Genomic DNA, 19,945 nt, shown 5'->3' with positions numbered 1-19,945 from the left:
AGATTAAATTTAACTATATGTGTAAACATTATAAATTTAAGAACTCTCATTAAATTTTAATAATATTTTTCACAATAAAGACTTAATAATTACAAACGGTAAAATGTATATACTAAATGAACTGAATGGTTGCAACTTTGAAAATATATTCTATTAAAATTTAAAGACTAAATTAGTTACAATTTTGAAAGTATTTATACTAAATTGTTACTTAAACTTCTTTTGATGGCGTTCCGCTCAACTGTACTGACAACTTGTTGGCAGTCTTATTTATTTAATTGTGACTCACCCCCTGCTCCATGGACTATACACTTCTTCATTTTTCTTCTTAGTCATCTTCGTGTTATCTGGCTACCCAGATCTAGACATTCCACCTCCACTTACTGTTTCTACTTATGTGATTCTCTTATATCTTGGTGAAGCAAGAAACAATATGTTGTTTTCTATTCAAATACAAAATATTGAATATCATGCACTTGTTAATGCTATTTTTGAGTTGTTATGGCTTCACTGGCTTCTTGCCGAAATGAGTGTTCCTCAACTATTTGCTACTTTACTTCACTGTGGCATTCATAGTGCTATCTATATTGCTCACAATGATGTATCCATGAACGCATCAGACACACAAAAATGATTGTTGCTTTGTTTGTCGTCATCTCCTAAGCAACACTCTCTTTTTACGATCTGTCTCCACCACCAAACGACTCGTTGATATCTTCACGAAGGCATTGTCACTTGGATGCTTCACTCAATTACTTCACAAACTCAATTTGGTAAAATACAAGTTAGTTTTTACTTTACCACACTGAGTTTAAGGAATGATGTTACCATATATATATATATATATTATTCGAATTGTAAATTATCAAAATCTTAGGCTAATTTAGTTGTTTCCTTATTTGGTTCATTGTTTGTATATTTATATCTATGTAATCTTCATTGCAAATTAGTTCAGTTGATATCAATAAAATAATACATGAATGACACACTATTTCGTCATAAAACCATTTTGATTCGAAAATGTTGTAATAAGCAAAGGATGTGACTATCTATCTATTCAAACATATGTTCATCGATAGGTAATAATGTTTCATATATATGTGGTCTAAATCACACTCATACATGAAATGATACACTACTTCGACTTTTAAGTAATTATAATAGATCAAAGAACGTGACTATTTATTCAAACATATATCTACTATTATATCGCGATATCTCATATCGTGCTTGTACACGAAAGGTCGTACTTTGACCCAAAAATAATTGTAACAGGACAAATGACGTGATGGTTAGTTCAGACATACTGTATCACTCGATCATAATAATTTAATAATAACGACATTGGGGATATTTAAGAGATTAAATTTTAAGAATAATATTTAAGGTTTTGACGAGACAAGAAAATACTCAACATCTATAAAATATTGATTTATCATCATTTTCTTTCTCGAGTTCAATTTATCATCGTTCTTTTAGACCCAACTTCTTTATGTTAAATAAAGTTATATCTAATTGAGGAGCTTATAATAAAAATGTCTCTCATGCTCGATTTTGAACGTTACCCTAACAATCCAACGAAGTTGACTTAATAATTTAACATTAGCTATGAAAGTAATGCCCTTGATCAAAGGGATGGATTTAATTGAGCTTCGTCCTGCAAATCAACGGCTTGGATTAAACACATCTCACAATCGAATTGATGCCACGTCATTAAATGGTCACTGACAGGTGACGATAACCCCGACCCGAATTTTTTTGCCCAACTGACAGTGGTACCTCCCAACGCTGGGAACAATCGTTTCCGACCTGTTTTCGACTTTTCCTCTCCATCCTCCTCCTCCTCCGACGACGACGACGACGGTCAGACTAAATTCATTCTTTAGTAATTTGCAATTGGTTGTCTGATGATAATTCTCGATCGGATTCAATCGAGGGAGTCAAATGCCCTTTTGTTATTTGCATGATCAGTTCCACGGATTACGGCTTATCAATTTCTTTTCGCGGAATACTTTGATGATTAGAGTTTATTAGGGTTTAGTTTGTTCAATTTAAAGCTGGAGAGTTGGATATATAACCGTCAGAGCTGGGGGCGAATCAGTCTCGGTCTCACAGAAGCCCGTCGGCGGCTGCATCGGTCCAAACCGGCGCGGGACTCTGGTTTTTTCTCCGATCTAACAATGTGCCTCCTACCCATACTCTTGCTTACCTTGCTAATATCGAATCTGTGAACCGGCTTACGTCTGATTCTCGACCAGCTCCTGCTCGTCCTCCTTCAATGGAACAATCTACTGTTCATTCTTCCAATTCTGCTCCTCCCGAAGAGCCAGAATACTTGGCGCGCTATTTGGTTATTAAGCACTCGTGGCGTGGCCGTTACAAGCGGATTCTATGTATTTCGGCCGCTTCGATCATTACGTTAGACCCTTCCACACTGGCGGTGACTAATTCATACGATGTCGCTAGTGATTACGAGGGTGCCTCACCGATTATTGGGCGAGATGATAATTCGAACGAGTTTAACATTAGTGTTCGCACAGATGGGCGTGGAAAGTTCAAGGGGATGAAGTTCTCTTCCAAATACAGAGCGAGTATACTGACGGCGTTGCACAGAATTAGGTGGAATAGATTGGCCCCCGTGGCTGAGTTTCCGGTGCTTCATCTTCGGCGACGAGGCTCGGAATGGGTTCCCTTTGTAAGTTTTCTCCTTTGCCTGCATCCAGAATTGAGTGGTGAACTATTTGCTATTTACCGAGTTTTTTTTAAAAAATAAAAATAATTGTCTAAACATTGTCATTGTATCAAGGAACTCTCTCTATATGTACATCTCTTAGGCTGCAACCATTGGTTGAGAGTACCGGATACAAGAAACTGAAAGAAAGTTGTGTTTGCCTTGCCTTGAACCCAGGGAAAATTAGATGTTTGTCTTAATACTTAACTCGTCAGGGTTAAAACCATAAAACTAAATAGACAATCAGAAGAGTTGAATCAAACTGGCGAGACTATCGAATTAAGTGCTTTTGTGTAGGACTACTTATAATTACTTTCACATGTTCAAGTCTATTGTGTGGATTAGGTTCAGTTGCTGAATGGCTTGGCACTGTCTGCTTGCTTTTACAGAAATTAAAAGTTTCTAATGTTGGAGTCGAGCTTATAGACGTGAAATCTGGAGACCTTCGTTGGTGCTTGGATTTTAGAGATATGGGCTCTCCTGCAATTATAATCCTACCTGATGCTTATGGGAAAAAAAGTGCTGAATATGGTGGTTTTGTTCTATGCCCTTTATATGGAAGGAAATCAAAAGCCTTTCAAGCTTCTTCGGGTACTTCAAACAGTGCCATCATCTCAAATTTGGTAGGTTGGAATCTCAGCTGTTGCACATACTCTTAATTATGACATCTTGTTGGTTAGCAGTTTGTGTAAATGTGAGGTTTGTTCATCAGGGAGAAATGACCAAAACAATACCTTGAAAGGTCTAACATTTATAAGAATTTCTAATTTTAAGTCTACTTTATTGTAGACGAAAACAGCAAAATCCATGGTAGGGTTGTCACTTTCAGTGGACAGTTCACAATCTCTCACTGTGACAGAGTACATAAATCGAAGGGGTAATTCATTAAACTGTTTCCTCTCTTATATGTACTTCTTCTATCCTTTTCAAAAAATTTATTTGTCATATCTTATTTGAAAAAAATGTATTAAATCTAGCAAAAGAGGCTGTCGGAGCTGATGAAACCCCATGCGGTGGCTGGTCTGTTACAAGACTACGGTCTGCTGCACATGGAACTTTGAATGTTCCAGGATTGAGTTTGGGAGTTGGTCCTAAAGGAGGACTTGGTGAACATGGTGATGCTGTGTCTCGACAACTCATTCTTACAAAAGTCTCAATAGTTGAAAGACGCCCAGAAAATTATGAAGTAAGTGGACAAACATTTAGCTTTGTATTATTTGCTTGCCATCAATTTGAACTGATCACTATGTATTTTACTTGGTGTTTGATGCATCCACATCTCATGTGTCTGAAGCTCCTCCTTTCCTCCTGGTGCTGTAAAAACAGGGTTATATAAGTAGTGACATAATTGTAATTATATTATAATTTGTTAGAGTGGAGGAAATAGAGGGAGTTAGGGAGTGTAGAGGTTAGACATAATTTTGACCTGGTATTGGTCCATTGTGGACTTAGAGAGGGATAACGCTCTTGAAAGACAATATTATTGTGGTTGTCTCTTTGATATTGCAATAGTTTGGGGTTGTTTCTTTTAATTTAGATCGTAATGAAAGCTCAAACACTGAAGGAAAACGAACCGTGTCTATCTTTCAACTCTCCTTCTGTGGATTTCCTTCAGCACCCCATAGGATTGCTCACATTCCAAGACCCCTCCACAGTCTGCTCATTTGAAGTTTCTCTCCCTCGATTATGTGCTTAGATGCCCCAAAATGGTGCATTCAAATTAAGGCCTCTGCTGCCCTGGGGAGTTTGGTCTCTCCCCTTCCCCGGGGCATAGTTTGGAACTCCACCCTCTCGTTTGTGTTTTGAGCACCTTATGCAGTGACCGGATTGTGGTCCCATTTACATTTCATTGGAATGCCTCTTAATAAGCCCGCTGATTTTATTTGTTGCCCCTATGAAAATTGAGTTGATTGATATTAATAAAGTATGTTGATAGTTAAAATCCTATTTCAGTCTTAAGCATTCTGAATGTGAAGTATGAATTGATTGGTTTGGCAAATTTGCGATCATAGATGTTTTAAGTAACTAATTATTTTGTGCACATGAATTATCAAGTAGTAATGTTTATTGAGTTGATACAGAAATTGTTTGAAAAACCTGTTCTATACAGGTATTACTTTTGCAGTCATAGTTGTTTAAGTAACTAATTATTTTGTGCACTTGAATTATCAAGTAATGATATTTATTGAGTTGATACAGCAGTTGTTTGAAAAATTGTTCTATACAGGTATTAATTAATTACAGTTATTTTTTTAATAGAAGGGATTAGTTAATCAAACATGATTTAATTATTGTTGTGGATATCAACTTTATATTAATTAAACAATTTTGATGCTCAATTGCTCATGTCTACATTCTACAAAACGGATGCATACTCATTTCAGATTTCAGATTTGTTTTTAAGTCAGAAATGATAATATGATAAGTCTAGATATTGGAATCCCAGATAACCAATTCTTAGCCATTGTATACACCTATTTTCGTCTCACAAAATTTCACAATGATACATACTTCAACTAACTAAAAAAACTGTGTAGTCTTGAGTGAAGTTTCTGTGAACAGAAATATTAAGGCGACCATTCAGCATCATTGCACATGTATCTTGCATGTTAGATAAAGTTTTGTAAATCATTGAAAATTTTATGTACAGGCTGTTACAGTTCGTCCTTTATCTGCTGTCAGCTCCCTTGTACGCTTTGCAGAGGAGCCCCAGATGTTTGCTATTGAATTCAACGATGGATGTCTTGTTCATGTGAGCTTACCTTTTAAATTTTCAGTCTAGATTAATATGATTTTATGAACTTTTAATGGACATGGCATGAATATCAGGTATATGCCAGTACGTCTCGTGATAACTTACTTGCAGCCATTCGGGATGTATTGCAAACAGAAGTAGGTAGATGATGTATTTGTCTTATTTATTTATTTATTTATACTATTTAGTGTCCATAAATGGATTTCTATATTGGTGTCATTGGTATCTTAATGTTGTCTATTTTCTTTTCTGCTGTCTTCCTTTAGGGACAGTACGCAGTACCTGTGTTACCTAGGCTAACAATGCCTGGTCATCGTATTGATCCACCGTGTGGAAGAGTCCACCTACAATTTGGTCAACAACAATCAGTCATTGATTTGGAAAATGCGTCCATGCATTTGAAGCACTTAGCAGCAGCTGCTAAAGATGCTGTGGCCGAAAGTGGTTCAATACCTGGATCAAGAGCTAAACTTTGGCGTAGAATAAGGGAGTTTAATGCATGTATACCTTATAGTGGGGTTCCTTCCAACATTGAAGTACCAGAGGTGACCCTCATGGCCTTGATCACAATGCTTCCAGCTGCACCAAATCTTCCTCCTGAGTCCCCTCCATTGCCACCTCCTTCACCTAAAGCAGCTGCAACTGTAATGGGCTTCGTCTCATGTTTACGTCGATTGTTAGCATCAACAAGTGCAGCATCACACGTGATGTCATTTCCTGCTGCTGTTGGGAGAATAATGGGTTTGCTTAGAAATGGTTCTGAGGGTGTAGCAGCTGAAGCTGCAGGCCTAATTGCAGTGCTTATTGGTGGCGGGCCTGGTGATTCAAATCTGGTGACAGATTCTAAAGGAGAGCGGCATGCTACAATCATGCACACCAAGTCAGTGTTGTTTGCTCATCAAGGTTATGTGATTATTCTTGTCAACAGACTGAAGCCAATGTCTATTTCTCCTTTGCTTTCCATGGCTGTTGTTGAAGTGCTTGATGCGATGATATGTGAACCACATGGTGAAACAACTCAATATCCAGTTTTTGTTGAATTATTACGCCAAGTAGCTGGTCTCAAGCGTCGCTTGTTTGCCCTCTTTGGACATCCAGCTGAAAGTGTAAGAGAAACTGTGGCTGTGATAATGCGCACAATTGCAGAAGAAGATGCAATTGCAGCAGAATCAATGCGTGATGCTGCTTTACGAGATGGTGCTATATTGAGGCATTTATCTCATGCATTTTTCCTTCCGGCTGGTGAGAGACGTGAGGTTAGTCGGCAGTTAGTTGCTCTATGGGCAGACTCTTATCAACCAGCTTTAGATTTGTTGTCTAGAGTTTTGCCTCCTGGGCTTGTTGCATATTTACACACACGATCTGATGGAGTTCTGCATGAGGATTCAAATCAGGAAGGGTCATATAGTAGACGACAGAGACGCTTACTCCAGAGGAGAGGCCGTACAGGTAGAATGACAACATCTCAAGATCAAAATTTGCCACATAATAATTTTGAGACTGGCGAACCCTCAAGGCAGATAAGTGCTGGTCCAGTTTCAACCATTCAAGCTTCTGTTGCTCATCCTAGTGACAATGCTATCAGTGATGTTACCGGGTTAGCCCAACGTGATCAATCTGCTGTTCCTTCTTTGACTGATATTCCAATTACTATCATAAATGAGGCATCAGAACCAAATATTGGCTGTGCTGATGCTAATCAGGAGTCAGGACTTCCTGCTCCTGCTCAGGTAGTTGTGGAGAACACTCCTGTTGGATCTGGCAGGCTACTCTGTAATTGGCCTGAATTTTGGCGTGCTTTTAGCCTTGATCATAATCGTGCTGATTTGATTTGGAATGAGCGCACAAGACAAGAACTACGTGAGACATTGCAAGCCGAGGTTCATAAATTAGATGTTGAAAAAGAACGGTCTGAAGATATCGTGCCTGGGGTCACCCCTGTTGGAGAAAGTATGACTAGTCAAGATAGTCTGCCAAAAATTTCTTGGAACTACTCTGAGTTCTTAGTTAGCTATCCTAGTTTGTCTAAAGAAGTTTGTGTAGGTCAGTATTATTTACGATTGTTGCTTGAAAGCAACAGTACCGGCAGGGTTCAGGATTTTCCACTCCGTGACCCAGTTGCTTTCTTTAGAGCACTTTATCATCGATTCTTATGTGATGCGGACACGGGACTCACAGTAGATGGTACCATTCCTGATGAACTGGGTGCATCTGATGATTGGTGTGATATGGGAAGACTGGATGGTTTTGGAGGAGGTGGAGGTTCTTCTGTCAGAGAGCTATGTGCAAGGGCTATGTCAATTGTCTATGAACAGCATCATCAGACAATCGGTCCATTCGAAGGCACTGCTCATATAACAGTTCTCTTGGATCGAACAGATGATAGAGCTTTGAGGCATCGTCTTCTTCTTCTTTTGAAGGTGCACAAATGCTCAAAACCCTTTCCCCCTGTCCACTTCCCCTGCTACCTTGAGTGATATACTTGTTTCCAAACACCATGAATTATCATGGAGGGAAAAAATCACTATCTTAGTTTGTTCAGTTCTTTAACTCCCTTTAACGAAAATTAGAGAATTGACTGTTTTGGGTCTTGGGACTAAGCTAGCATGGAACAATTTTCAGGATGATTAATATGGTCTTTAGATTTTATAAAGATATTTATTTCACTTATATTAACTTTGCTTGCAGGCATTGATGAAGGTATTGTCAAATGTAGAGGCATGTGTTTTGGTTGGAGGATGTGTATTAGCTGTTGATCTGTTGACAGTGGTTCATGAAGCCTCAGAGAGGACTGCTATTCCTTTAGAGTCTAATTTGCTTGCTGCCACTGCTTTTATGGAACCTCTCAAAGAGTGGATGTTTATTGACAAAGAGAATGCAAAAGTTGGGCCATTGGAGAAAGATGCCATTAGAAGACTGTGGTCAAAGAAATCTATTGATTGGACAACACGGTGCTGGGCCTCTGGAATGCTTGACTGGAAGAGATTGCGTGATATACGTGAACTACGGTGGGCATTAGCTGTTCGAGTTCCGGTTCTCACACCAGCTCAGGTATGCATTTTTATTGTGTGCTTATATGTTTATTAAAGCTAAGATGTGGCTACATTACACGTTAATAACCCCTTTGTTGCTCAATCTATTTTCTGGACCTCCCATGGCCATTTTCCAGTCTTCCTGCAAAATACCTTGTGAATGTACACTTGCATTTCTAGCTTTTTTTTTCCTGCCCGGTTATGTTTCCTTTCAAGCAATTAATTGAGTGTGTTGGTACTGCTTGATTATTGTTGTATACTCCAACCATAATTTAAAATTTCAGTTGAAATCTCGAAATTTCGGTATGGGAGGATTTTCGATTTTTCCCCATTCTTGAAATTTCGATGGATATTTCAATTTTTTTTAAAGCAATTAGGCTCAATGGAAGTTTTTTAAGGTTTATAGACTTGTCTTGATTACATGAATTGTATAGTTTTACACATCAATGTATAATTTCACCTCAAAATTGAATTGAATTTATGTAAATTTTGTTTTTTACCATCCTAAGCTTTCATTTCCAAGAAACCAAAATTGGGAAAAATAATAACATATATTTATATTTAACTTCATTTAGACCTTTTTCATTGAATTTTCACATCATTTCACCTCAAAATTGAATTGATGCAAGTTTTGTTTTTTTACCATCCAAAGCTTTCATTTTCATGAAACCAAAATTGAGAAAAATAATAATATATATTTATTTTTAACTTCATTCAAACCTTTTTCCATTGAATTTTCATATCATTTCACCTCAAGATTGGATTGATGTAAGCTTTATTTCTTTTACCATCCACTTCTTTCATTCCTAAGAAACCAAAATTGATAAAAATAACATATATTTATTTTTAATTTCATTCAAACCTTTTTCTATTGAATTTTCATGGATTTTCACCTCAAAATTGAATTGATGTGAGTTTTGATTCTTTTACCATCCAAAGTTTTCATTTCCAAGAAAAAGACTTAGAAAATTATGGTCACAAGTTGTTCTAATACACAACAAAACTATGGTCAATGTAATTATTCTTACTCAAATTATGATGGTCTTTAAAGACTTGACCATAACAATTTTCAGCCTAACTTTCCACCAAATAGTTATTTTCCATATGAAGGAGGAAGATCATCGATCAATGAAATGTATCCAGCAATAGGGTCTATATGTTGGCCATACGAGTCCTATCATTTTCATTTAAGTAACTATCTTCAATATTTTCAATATAGGATGACTTGGTAGCAATACTGTAGTTTCTACCAAAATTATCAAGATTCTAGATTAGATGCTCAAAGTCATCTTTTTTATCTTAGACATGTAGGTTTTATAATAAATAATTTACTGTTATTTTATATGCAAACATCTCATGTCCTTTAATTTTGCAATTAATTGCCAATATTTGATATTATTTTGTAATTATTTTTCCTTTTTTTAATTTCTGCTATCACATTGACACCTACACAGATATTTACACTATACCTCTAAATATTGTCTTACTTTATAGAAATATTGATTAAAAATGGTCAAATATAGTCTAATTAGGTCCCAATCAAAGTTTCATTACTAATTGTAACAATTTCTATCAATTTCTATCGATTTCCGTAAAGTTTTCCAAAATTTCCATCGATATTGATATTTCCATAAACTTGGGACCTCGATATTTATGTCAATATGGATATTTCGAACCTTGACTCCAACTATGTATAGAATATACTTTGAAACCTCTCTCTTTGTTTCCACTGATATCTTGATATAATGAGTTTGTTGTCTAGATTGGTGAGACAGCATTGTCCATTTTACATAGTATGGTATCTGCACATTCGGACTTGGATGATGCTGGAGAGATAGTCACACCAACCCCTAGAGTAAAACGAATCTTGTCCAGTCCAAGGTGCCTTCCACACATCGCTCAGGTGAGATCTGGAACTCTTTTCTTGTCTTTCGCAGGTTACTTGGGAGGAGGAACCACTGGTTAACTCTTACCTCAAAGTGATGGTCTGGTTGGATAAACGTGTTACTTATTGTATGAGTTTAATGGTGTTAAATTGTGAATTATGCAAGTTAGTGAGAACCAAGAAAGTTGTAGAGTTTCATACATTACTTTTCAATGAAAAAATCATTGAAAAAGTACTTCAAAAGACAAATGATTCTTAAGGTAATGTTAATAATTATTTGTTCCTATAATGATGATGATGATGATGATGATGATGATGATGATATATTTATGAAGTTGACAAGAAGTAACTCTTACCCATAATTCAATTTTTAATGAAAAGAACAGTAAACACATCTCAAGAAACAAGATTTATCAATTGTAAGTATGCTGAACCTTTTTTTCTTTAATGTAAAAAAGTATAATTGTTCTATTTATGGTGATAATACGATGCTGCCTAAATCTAATCACATATATCACTAGTTTGCATTCTGTATTCGCTTATTACTAATAATGATTTGGTAGGTCCATTTCTATTTATTTTTATTGGCTTGCCTACATTTTGAAACCTTAACGTTGAGTCTTTATTTGAGTTCTCTTGTCATCTTTATTTTCCTTTTTTGGCCTAGCCTTGGAGAATGTATTACAGTGGCTATTTTCCCCTTATTGTGTGTAGGCTATGCTCTCTGGGGAACCAAACATTGTGGAATTTTCAGCTGCTTTATTAAGAGCTGTTGTCACCAGAAATCCCAAAGCCATGATTCGTCTTTACAGTACAGGTGCTTTCTATTTTGCCCTTGCGTATCCAGGATCTAACCTTCTTTCAATCGCACAACTCTTCTCGGTGACTCATGTCCATCAAGCATTTCATGGTGGAGAAGAGGCTGCAGTTTCCTCTTCTTTGCCTCTTGCAAAGCGTAGTGTATTGGGTGGACTTCTTCCTGAATCCCTGCTCTATGTACTGGAGCGCAGTGGCCCAGCTGCATTTGCTGCTGCTATGGTTTCTGACTCAGATACTCCCGAGATCATATGGACACACAAAATGAGAGCAGAAAACCTTATTTGTCAGGTGCTCCCCTTGCTTTGGGTCTACTTTTGCTTCCATAAATGAATTTTTTTGCTTTACATTCAACAGACGTCCAAACTAGAAACTCTCTTTTACCAGGTCTTGCAGCATCTTGGCGATTTTCCCCAAAAATTATCACAGCATTGCCATTGTTTATATGAATATGCTCCTATGCCACCAGTGACATACCAAGAGTTGAGGGATGAAATGTGGTGTCATCGTTACTATCTGAGGAACTTGTGTGATGAGATACGATTTCCCAACTGGCCTATTGTTGAACATGTTGAATTTCTACAGTCATTACTTGTTATGTGGCGTGAAGAATTAACACGCAGACCTATGGATCTCTCTGAAGAAGAAGCTTGCAAAATATTGGAGATATCTCTGGAGGATGTGGTGAACGATGGTGGTAATGTGAGACATTCTTCTGAAAATGGTGAAGAGATGTTTGGCATCTCTAGACAAGTTGAGAATATTGACGAAGAAAAGCTTAAACGGCAATATAGAAAACTTGCAATGAAATACCATCCTGACAAAAATCCAGAAGGAAGGGAAAAGTTTCTTGCTGTGCAGAAAGCTTATGAGCGTCTACAGGTAGGCCTCTGAAGCATTTTATTCTGATGCATACACCTAATTGTTTTTCAACAAGCTTATAACATGGCAAATAGCATATTGACAATCAGGGTTTTAAGTCCCCTTTCAAAGTATGCTCTAGTATAAGCTAGTGCATTTACCGCTTTATATCTGTACGTCAAAGACTAAACACAGCATTGATGAGAAAATAAAAGATAAACCTTGATATTTTGACAAGCATGTTTCATTTGAGCCTGTGGATCCTAATGGACTCAATTGAGCTTAATAGAGACATAGAATATACATCTCAAGTACAGAACTCCAAAACTTTGGCAAGTCTCATGAAGGGGGAAAAAATGGCATAAGCAAACAGTGTGTGTACATGTCATGCATGGTATTTTAAAATTCTGGCAAGTTTCAAGAAATTGGAAAAAACAAAAAAGGAAGGAAAAATGGGAATTGGAACCAACTCTTCCATCAGTTTGTAACCTTCTTGATGCTTGAGTGCTTGTGATGCCCAGATTTTCTAGTATAGAGGGTTTGCTTATTACAATCTTCTGTGCATGTTGTGAAATAAAATATAGTACCCTTTCTGATATGGTTACCAATGACTTGTAGAATTTAGTTCATGGACGTACACAATACATTACTTAGAACCTTTTCAGAGTGTGTATATTATTTTATTTTGTTACCATCACATGACAGCCGTTGGGCTGGATCTGTAAAAGACGATCACACATTTTCTTTAATCAAACCCTTCTCCATTACCCTTCATAGGCTACCATGCAAGGGTTGCAAGGTCCACAACCTTGGAGGTTGCTGCTTTTGTTGAGAGGTCAATGTATCTTGTACAGACGCTATGGAAATGTACTCGAACCTTTCAAATATGCAGGTTATCCAATGCTGCTAAATGCTGTAACAGTGGACAAGGAAGATAACAATTTTCTTGCATCTGATAGAGCACCCCTCCTTGTAGCAGCATCAGAACTTTTGTGGCTCACGTAACTTTTCCTATTTCACTATTCTTTTTCACATTGTTATTTAGTTAGTTTATGAGATGGATAAAATGAACTGAAGTTTCTTCTTTGATGTGTTAGATGTGCATCGTCTTCATTGAATGGCGAAGAACTCGTGAGGGATAGTGGAATTAAACTTCTTGCAGTTCTTCTTTCTCGTTGCATGTGTGTGGTGCAACCAACTACTTCTGCAAACGAACCATCTGCTATCATTGTTACAAATGTCATGCGAACCTTTTCTGTTCTAAGCCAGTTTGATAGTGCGAGGGTTGAGATGCTCGAATTTTCTGGTCTAGTGGATGACATAGTACATTGCACTGAACTTGAGCTAGTACCAGCAGCTGTTGATGCTGCTCTCCAGACTATTGCCCACGTTTCTGTTTCCTCTGAATTTCAGGATGCCTTGTTAAAAGCTGGGGTCTTATGGTATGTTTTCTTATCTAATTCACTCTCTGTATCTCTCTGGTTGGTTTTGATCATGACTTGGTTATTATTGTGATAGGAATGGTCTTAGGGTGTTAGAGGGATTTTGAAATTTAAACAGTAACTAAACTACAAGACCATTCCTATTAGATTGTTTTGCTGAGTTGTCCATTTATCTTCTGATGATAACGTTCACAAGGCAAAATTTCCGCAGTGTCTTTGTTCCATTTCCAGTTTGTTGGTTCAATTAATAACCATAGACTATTGAAGCCCTGTCATCAGAAATGAATACTTCCTAATCCTGTTTCTCGACTTTCTTAAATTATTTTTAGGTACCTTTTGCCCTTGTTGCTTCAATATGACTCAACAGCCGAGGATTCTGACACAAAGGAGTCACATGGTGTCGGTGCCAGTGTTCAAATTGCAAAGAATTTGCATGCCTTACGCGCTTCTCAGGCCCTCTCAAGGCTTAGCGGTATGTGTAGTGATGACAGTCCTACACCTTATAATCAGGCTGCAGCTGATGCTCTCCGTACATTGTTAACTCCAAAAGTTGCTAGTCTTTTGAAGGATCCAGAACCTAAAGATCTACTATCCAAAATAAATGCAAACTTGGAATCACCTGAGGTACACATCGGTCTACTAATTTTGTTATTCTGTCTTTCTACTCTTATATATTTGAAGGTAGAATTGTTTGACACTCAATCAGTATCAATATGCCATTTTACCTTCCTGTATAATGAATGTAATTTCTTTAAATTGGAATTCTTCCCTAAGTTTGTATAATGAATGTAGTTTCCTTAAATTGGAGTTCTTCCCTAATTTTTTTAAACATTATTCTTGTAGATTATTTGGAACTCTTCCACGCGAGCAGAACTCCTCAAGTTTGTGGATCAGCAGCGCAGTAGCCAGGGCCCTGATGGGTCATATGATCTGAAAGATTCACATGAATTTGTGTACGAGGCACTGTCAAAAGAACTCTATGTTGGCAATGTTTATCTGAGAGTTTACAATGATCAACCAGATTTCGAGATTAGTAGTCCTGAGGTTTTTGGTGTTGCTTTGGTTGAATTCATATCAGACCTTGTTCATAATGAGTACTTTGTAGATTCTGCTTCTCAGAATAAACCTGTTACTAGTGACAGCTGTAGTTTACAAAATGAACTTAATTCCAGCATTCCATCTCCCAAAGCTGAGCAACTTAACAAAGAGGCTTCTGGACAAATTAGCCAGCAGAGCGAGCCTCTTGATACAATGTCAGCATCAGATGGGCACGGTTCTGAAAAAGAAGAAGCTTTATTGGTTAAGAACCTTCAATTTGGATTGATTTCCTTAAAGGTATGCTGCTGATTCATTTCCATCACTTCACCCAATGGGTTTATTGTCTATTGAGTTTATGGATCATATGGGGAATATGAACAGTTAAATTGATGTCTTTTATTTGATTTGGAAGCAATGCAACATATATGACACTCTTGTCCTCCATTATAATTTTCAGAATTTGCTAACGCGGTATCCAAATCTGGCATCCATCTTTTCTACCAAAAACAAGCTATTGCCTCTTTTTGAATGCTTTTCTGTTCCTGTTCCATCAAAATGCAACATTGCTCAACTTTGTCTCGGTGTGCTGTCACTTTTAACTGCATATGCTCCGTGCTTAGAGGCTATGGTTGCTGATGGATCTGGTCTTCTCCTTTTATTACAAATGCTCCATTCCAATCCTCAATGTCGTGAAGGGGTTCTCCATGTTCTTTATGCTTTGGCAAGTACTGCAGAACTTGCCTGGTCAGCTGCCAAGCATGGTGGTGTTGTATATATTCTTGAAATTCTCTTACCTCTGCAGGGTAAGTAACTGTAAATTGAATTTTATATTTTCCCATGTAGAGATTGTGGAAGAGACAATTCTTGACCTATTTATTATGTATAATATGCAGATGAAATTCCTCTGCAACAAAGAGCTGCTGCCGCCTCCTTGTTGGGAAAACTCATTGGGCAGCCCATGCATGGCCCTAGAGTTGCTATAACTCTTGCTAGATTTCTTCCAGATGGCCTAGTATCAGTTATCAGGGATGGACCTGGTGAAGCAGTAGTGGCAGCTGTAGACCAAACCACCGAAACGCCAGAACTTGTATGGACGTCAGCAATGGCAGCCTCATTGTCTGCCCAAATTGCAACTATGGCTTCAGACTTGTATCGTGAGCAGATGAAAGGTCGTGTTATTGATTGGGATGTGCCTGAGCAGGCATCTACACAACAAGAAATGAGAGATGAACCTCAGGTATATATGTTACGTATCTGCCATCTTACATTGTCTGCCTTCATTGCTGCAAAACTTAGCAGCTTTATGTTCATGCAGGTTGGAGGAATATATGTTAGATTGTTTCTGAAAGACCCCAAGTTCCCTCTAAGAAATCCAAAGAGATTTTTGGAAGGATTGTTGGATCAGTATTTGTCATCTATTGCTGCCACACATTATGATACACAAGCTTTTAACCCTGAGCTTCCTCTTCTTCTCTCTGCTGCTTTGGTTTCGTTATTGCGAGTGCACCCAGCACTAGCAGATCATGTTGGATATCTTGGATATGTACCCAAACTTGTTGCTGCTGTGGCTTACGAGGCCAGACGAGAAACTATGTCATCAGAGGAGCCAAACAATGGCAACTATGAGGAGAGAACTCATGAACCTAGTGATGGATCAGAACAGCCTGCACAAACTCCACAGGAACGTGTGCGTCTCAGCTGTTTACGTGTCCTGCATCAACTGGCAGCTAGTACTACATGTGCAGAGGCAATGGCAGCAACTAGTGTTGGAACTCCTCAGGTATATTTTATTATATTATTTATGCAACACCCTGCAAAAAAATATTTATGTTAGCCAATGAAAGACAATTTATCCAAGGACGATGGATATTAATTTTACATGGCATTTGTGGGATGTTAGTCTTGATTAAAAAAAAAAGATGTTAGCGTGCTTTTCTCACTCTTGGTTCTTGTTGAACGATCAAGTGTTTGCAGTTCTCTGCACATTGGGATGAATTAATAGTATCTAAACACCTGTGCCATCAATCATCTTTAATTTGCTTTGGTTTCATCATTGTGTATTATCTGACTAGCACTTATATGGTTCTAGGTTGTTCCTCTTCTAATGAAAGCAATAGGATGGAATGGTGGAAGCATACTGGCACTTGAAACCCTAAAGCGTGTTGTGGTTGCTGGAAATCGAGCCAGGGATGCGCTTGTTGCCCAAGGGCTTAAGTGAGTATCTTATTTAGTATATCAAAATTTACTTCATGGCTTCTAATGTTGTTCCCAAGCGGAAAAAGCTGTTAGATGATACGTTTGCCACACATTTTGACTTTTATTAGTATTATACTATTATTAGATTTTCTAAACACCATAAGGTACTTCTATATTATAATTTAGGATAAAAGAGTCCTCTTGATGTCTAATGTGTCTAATTTGAATCAACAAGTGTGACATTCTAATGCCTGATTAGATGCCTTATGTGTCAAGTAGTTAACCATAATATTCTGCAGCGTCCCATTTGCTGTGTTTGTCCCTGTAGTTAGATACCTTTGATTCTTGTATCTCTGCCTTTGTTTGGTAAGGAGTTTGATGGCAACTTATTTTAGTCACTGTTGACTACAACTTTATTGATTTACATAGATTATAGGATCTTTGAGGTGCCCAACCTCATGGATTGGGCATGATGTTGACAAATGACTCAAGACCATCTTGATCCATTTTGGATGTTATCCCATGAAATTTGTGATTGTCAATGATTGTAAGGCTAGTGTTAGTATGGACTGATATGAAATAAGAAAATATTGTAAAACTGATGTGCTTAAGATTGAACTTTCTTCTTCATAAGCTTTCTGTATTCATTCTTTATTGCATTATGATGAAGGGTTGGCCTTGTCGAAGTACTCCTTGGGCTTCTTGATTGGAGAGCTGGGGGAAGGAATGGACTTTGCTCTCAAATGAAATGGAATGAATCTGAAGCTTCTATTGGCAGGGTGCTAGCAATAGAGGTATGTAGCTTTGAATGCCTTCTTGTTGGTTGATTGTTGTAGTTATTAATTTTAATAGCTTGATGCGGCTGCTATCTTTTGTTGTTGGATGACTTTTCAAAGCATAAGATTTTCTTGAAGGGACTTCTCAGAATATGAGAGTGTTCTGTAATATTATCTAGTTTTGTTTCCATTTTTGGAATAAAACATGAAATTTGAAGAATTTTTAACTGATTTTGTTGGAACTTTTAATCCATTCAAGAATGTCTAACGTTATTAAATGTATAGTACAATGTTATTCTCACCAACCCGAGTTATATTTTGATTATAAACGGATTTTTCATTATATGATTTGGGTTAATTAATAAAGGGGTTTTAACGGAAGGACTTGAACTTCGACATACGAGAGACTTTCAAAGAAGAATTGTTAGACAATGACAAGCGAGAAGGGGACCAAGCATTTGGAGGGAATGATGGACGTGGTTGAAGGAATAGATCAGGGGAGGAGAGTGAAGCCAATCAGTTAGGATTTTGGAGAGTGATTTGGTCGGAGGATATATACATAGGTCGATATTGTATATAAGGCTAAAGAAATAACCATCATGTACGCCTTTCTTCAGATGGTAGGCTCAACATTGGCTGGAATCTTGATGCATCCCTTTAAACATTGACCATTACACAATAACAACACCTCTTAAGAAATGGGAGCTTGCCAAGTTCTGAGCTCCTTTTTCACTAAGACTTCTCAAGAATTTTAGCAAGTGGCTTAAAGACGGGGCTTTCTAGTTTAGAAATGATACGTGCATCAGTAAAGATTCTTCTAATGCAACATTATTATCTATATAAATTTTTTCTTCCTTGTGTACATTCAGGTTTTGCATGCATTTGCCACGGAAGGGGCACATTGTTCTAAAGTGCGGGATATTTTAGATTCCTCAGAGGTAATTATTAACGGATAGTTAGATCTAGAACATAGTTTTCATTTACCTTTCTTCCTTCCATGCTCCTTAAATGTCCCTGAATTTTTGTCAATCTCTTGGCTTCTCTCTATACACGAAGAGTGGATGAAAAATGCATGGAAGATAACTGTGTACCATCTCTTGCTTACATTCATTGACCACACATTTACAATGTTCTTATGAATGATATTACCAAAGTTGAGCTTACAGTAATTGCATGACCTTCCAACTTAGAGTTTGGAGTTCGATCTCCCATCTCCCATCTCACAGTTTTTGTATTTTTTTAAAAAAAGTTCGGAATGATATTAGGAAAATGGTTGCCTGTATACCGGCTAGTAGTATTTGTTATGATACAGTGTTTGGGTCCACGCAGATTGTAATTTTAAACTTCATCCACTCATAATACTCTTAATTTGGTCGATATTGTATTTTAGGTTTGGAGTGCTTATAAAGATCAGAAACATGATCTTTTCTTGCCATCAAATGCCCAATCTGCTGCTGCCGGGGTTGCTGGTCTAATAGAGAATTCATCTTCCAGACTAACCTATGCTCTTGCTGCACCCCCTGCTCAAACTTCAAGGCCTCCCAATGGAAAATAGAATCAGCTGTAGAACAAGCATTCAGCGTCTTTTTTATGAATCCAATTCTATGCCCTGAGTGCATAAATTTTCTGTAAATTAAGTTCTTTTTGTACAGTTACAACATTTTTCTTTCACTCCAATTTAATTTTTTTTCTCCAGAGGGAGGAGGGGGTTTTACTATTATACGGTCTCATTGCAATTTTCTTCTGCTGTAAAGAGAACTTTGTAAATTGAGGTTCGAGGTGATTTTGTGTGAATAATATACCATTTCATTTTCTAATGTGCTGATTTCATCATGTCTTTTCATGGAAGAACTTCCCATGAAAGTGTTGGAAGATAGAATATATTTGTTGAGAACCTCACTTTTTCCAAAATTCGAATCCTTGTTTTTTTTTAATCAAAATAGCCCACAAAATTCTAATGACGTTCGAATCTATTGGAACCATAATTGAAATGCTTCCTCCACCTCATGCATGGACGTGGATAAATCAAAATGTAACATTGACCAAGCAGCAGCCTCTATAGATATTTATTTATTTATTTATTTTGTGGGGATACAATATTGGTCTTCTTTGTTGTTGGGGTTTTTATTGTGGAAAATAAAAACGTACTTCGGTAAGAGTTGGGAGAAGTCGTTTTCATTTTAATGCGCCACGTGCCTTTTCATTACTAATGTCATTTAAAATAAATTTTATTAGTGTCATTTAACTTTTAAAATATTTGTTTTTACCCTAGAATTGCATGCTCTTTCCATTACTACTATTTTGTCATCTTTTTCATTAAATGAAGGCGAAAAAATCATAGAGTAACTTGCAAAGTGGTAGTACTAGTATTTTTCATTACTATTTTGTTGTTGGGGTTTTTATTGTGAAAAAA

General features: G+C 37.2%; 1 protein-coding gene across 2 annotated transcripts; it reads left to right on the top strand.

Moving 5' to 3' along the window:
* Positions 1 to 1,751: 1,751 nt before the first annotated feature.
* Positions 1,752 to 19,408, top strand: LOC120070959 (dnaJ homolog subfamily C GRV2). Of its 2 annotated transcripts, XM_039022898.1 has the most exons (22): positions 1,752 to 2,695; positions 3,121 to 3,354; positions 3,521 to 3,608; positions 3,709 to 3,917; positions 5,382 to 5,483; positions 5,561 to 5,623; positions 5,753 to 7,906; positions 8,175 to 8,537; positions 10,281 to 10,421; positions 11,118 to 11,510; positions 11,607 to 12,101; positions 12,858 to 13,081; positions 13,178 to 13,522; positions 13,852 to 14,146; positions 14,366 to 14,857; positions 15,018 to 15,363; positions 15,454 to 15,797; positions 15,876 to 16,340; positions 16,650 to 16,774; positions 17,427 to 17,550; positions 18,402 to 18,470; positions 18,923 to 19,408. In XM_039022898.1, exons 1-22 carry the CDS (start codon positions 2,279 to 2,281, stop codon positions 19,085 to 19,087), a joined length of 7,653 nt encoding a protein of 2,550 aa, XP_038878826.1. In that variant the 5' UTR covers positions 1,752 to 2,278; the 3' UTR covers positions 19,088 to 19,408. The 2 variants fall into 2 exon arrangements, with proteins under 2 accessions (XP_038878826.1, XP_038878827.1); XM_039022899.1 differs by lacking the exons at positions 1,752 to 2,695; positions 3,121 to 3,354; positions 3,521 to 3,608; positions 3,709 to 3,917 and having other exon boundaries at positions 5,438 to 5,483; positions 5,561 to 5,627.
* The last annotated feature ends 537 nt before the right edge of the window (positions 19,409 to 19,945 follow it).

The sequence above is a fragment of the Benincasa hispida genome, chromosome 2 (assembly GCF_009727055.1).
Source record: "Benincasa hispida cultivar B227 chromosome 2, ASM972705v1, whole genome shotgun sequence".
Lineage (NCBI taxonomy): Eukaryota > Viridiplantae > Streptophyta > Magnoliopsida > Cucurbitales > Cucurbitaceae > Benincasa > Benincasa hispida.
Note: the sequence above shows the minus strand (reverse complement) of the source record. Positions and strands in the feature narration are given on the sequence as shown.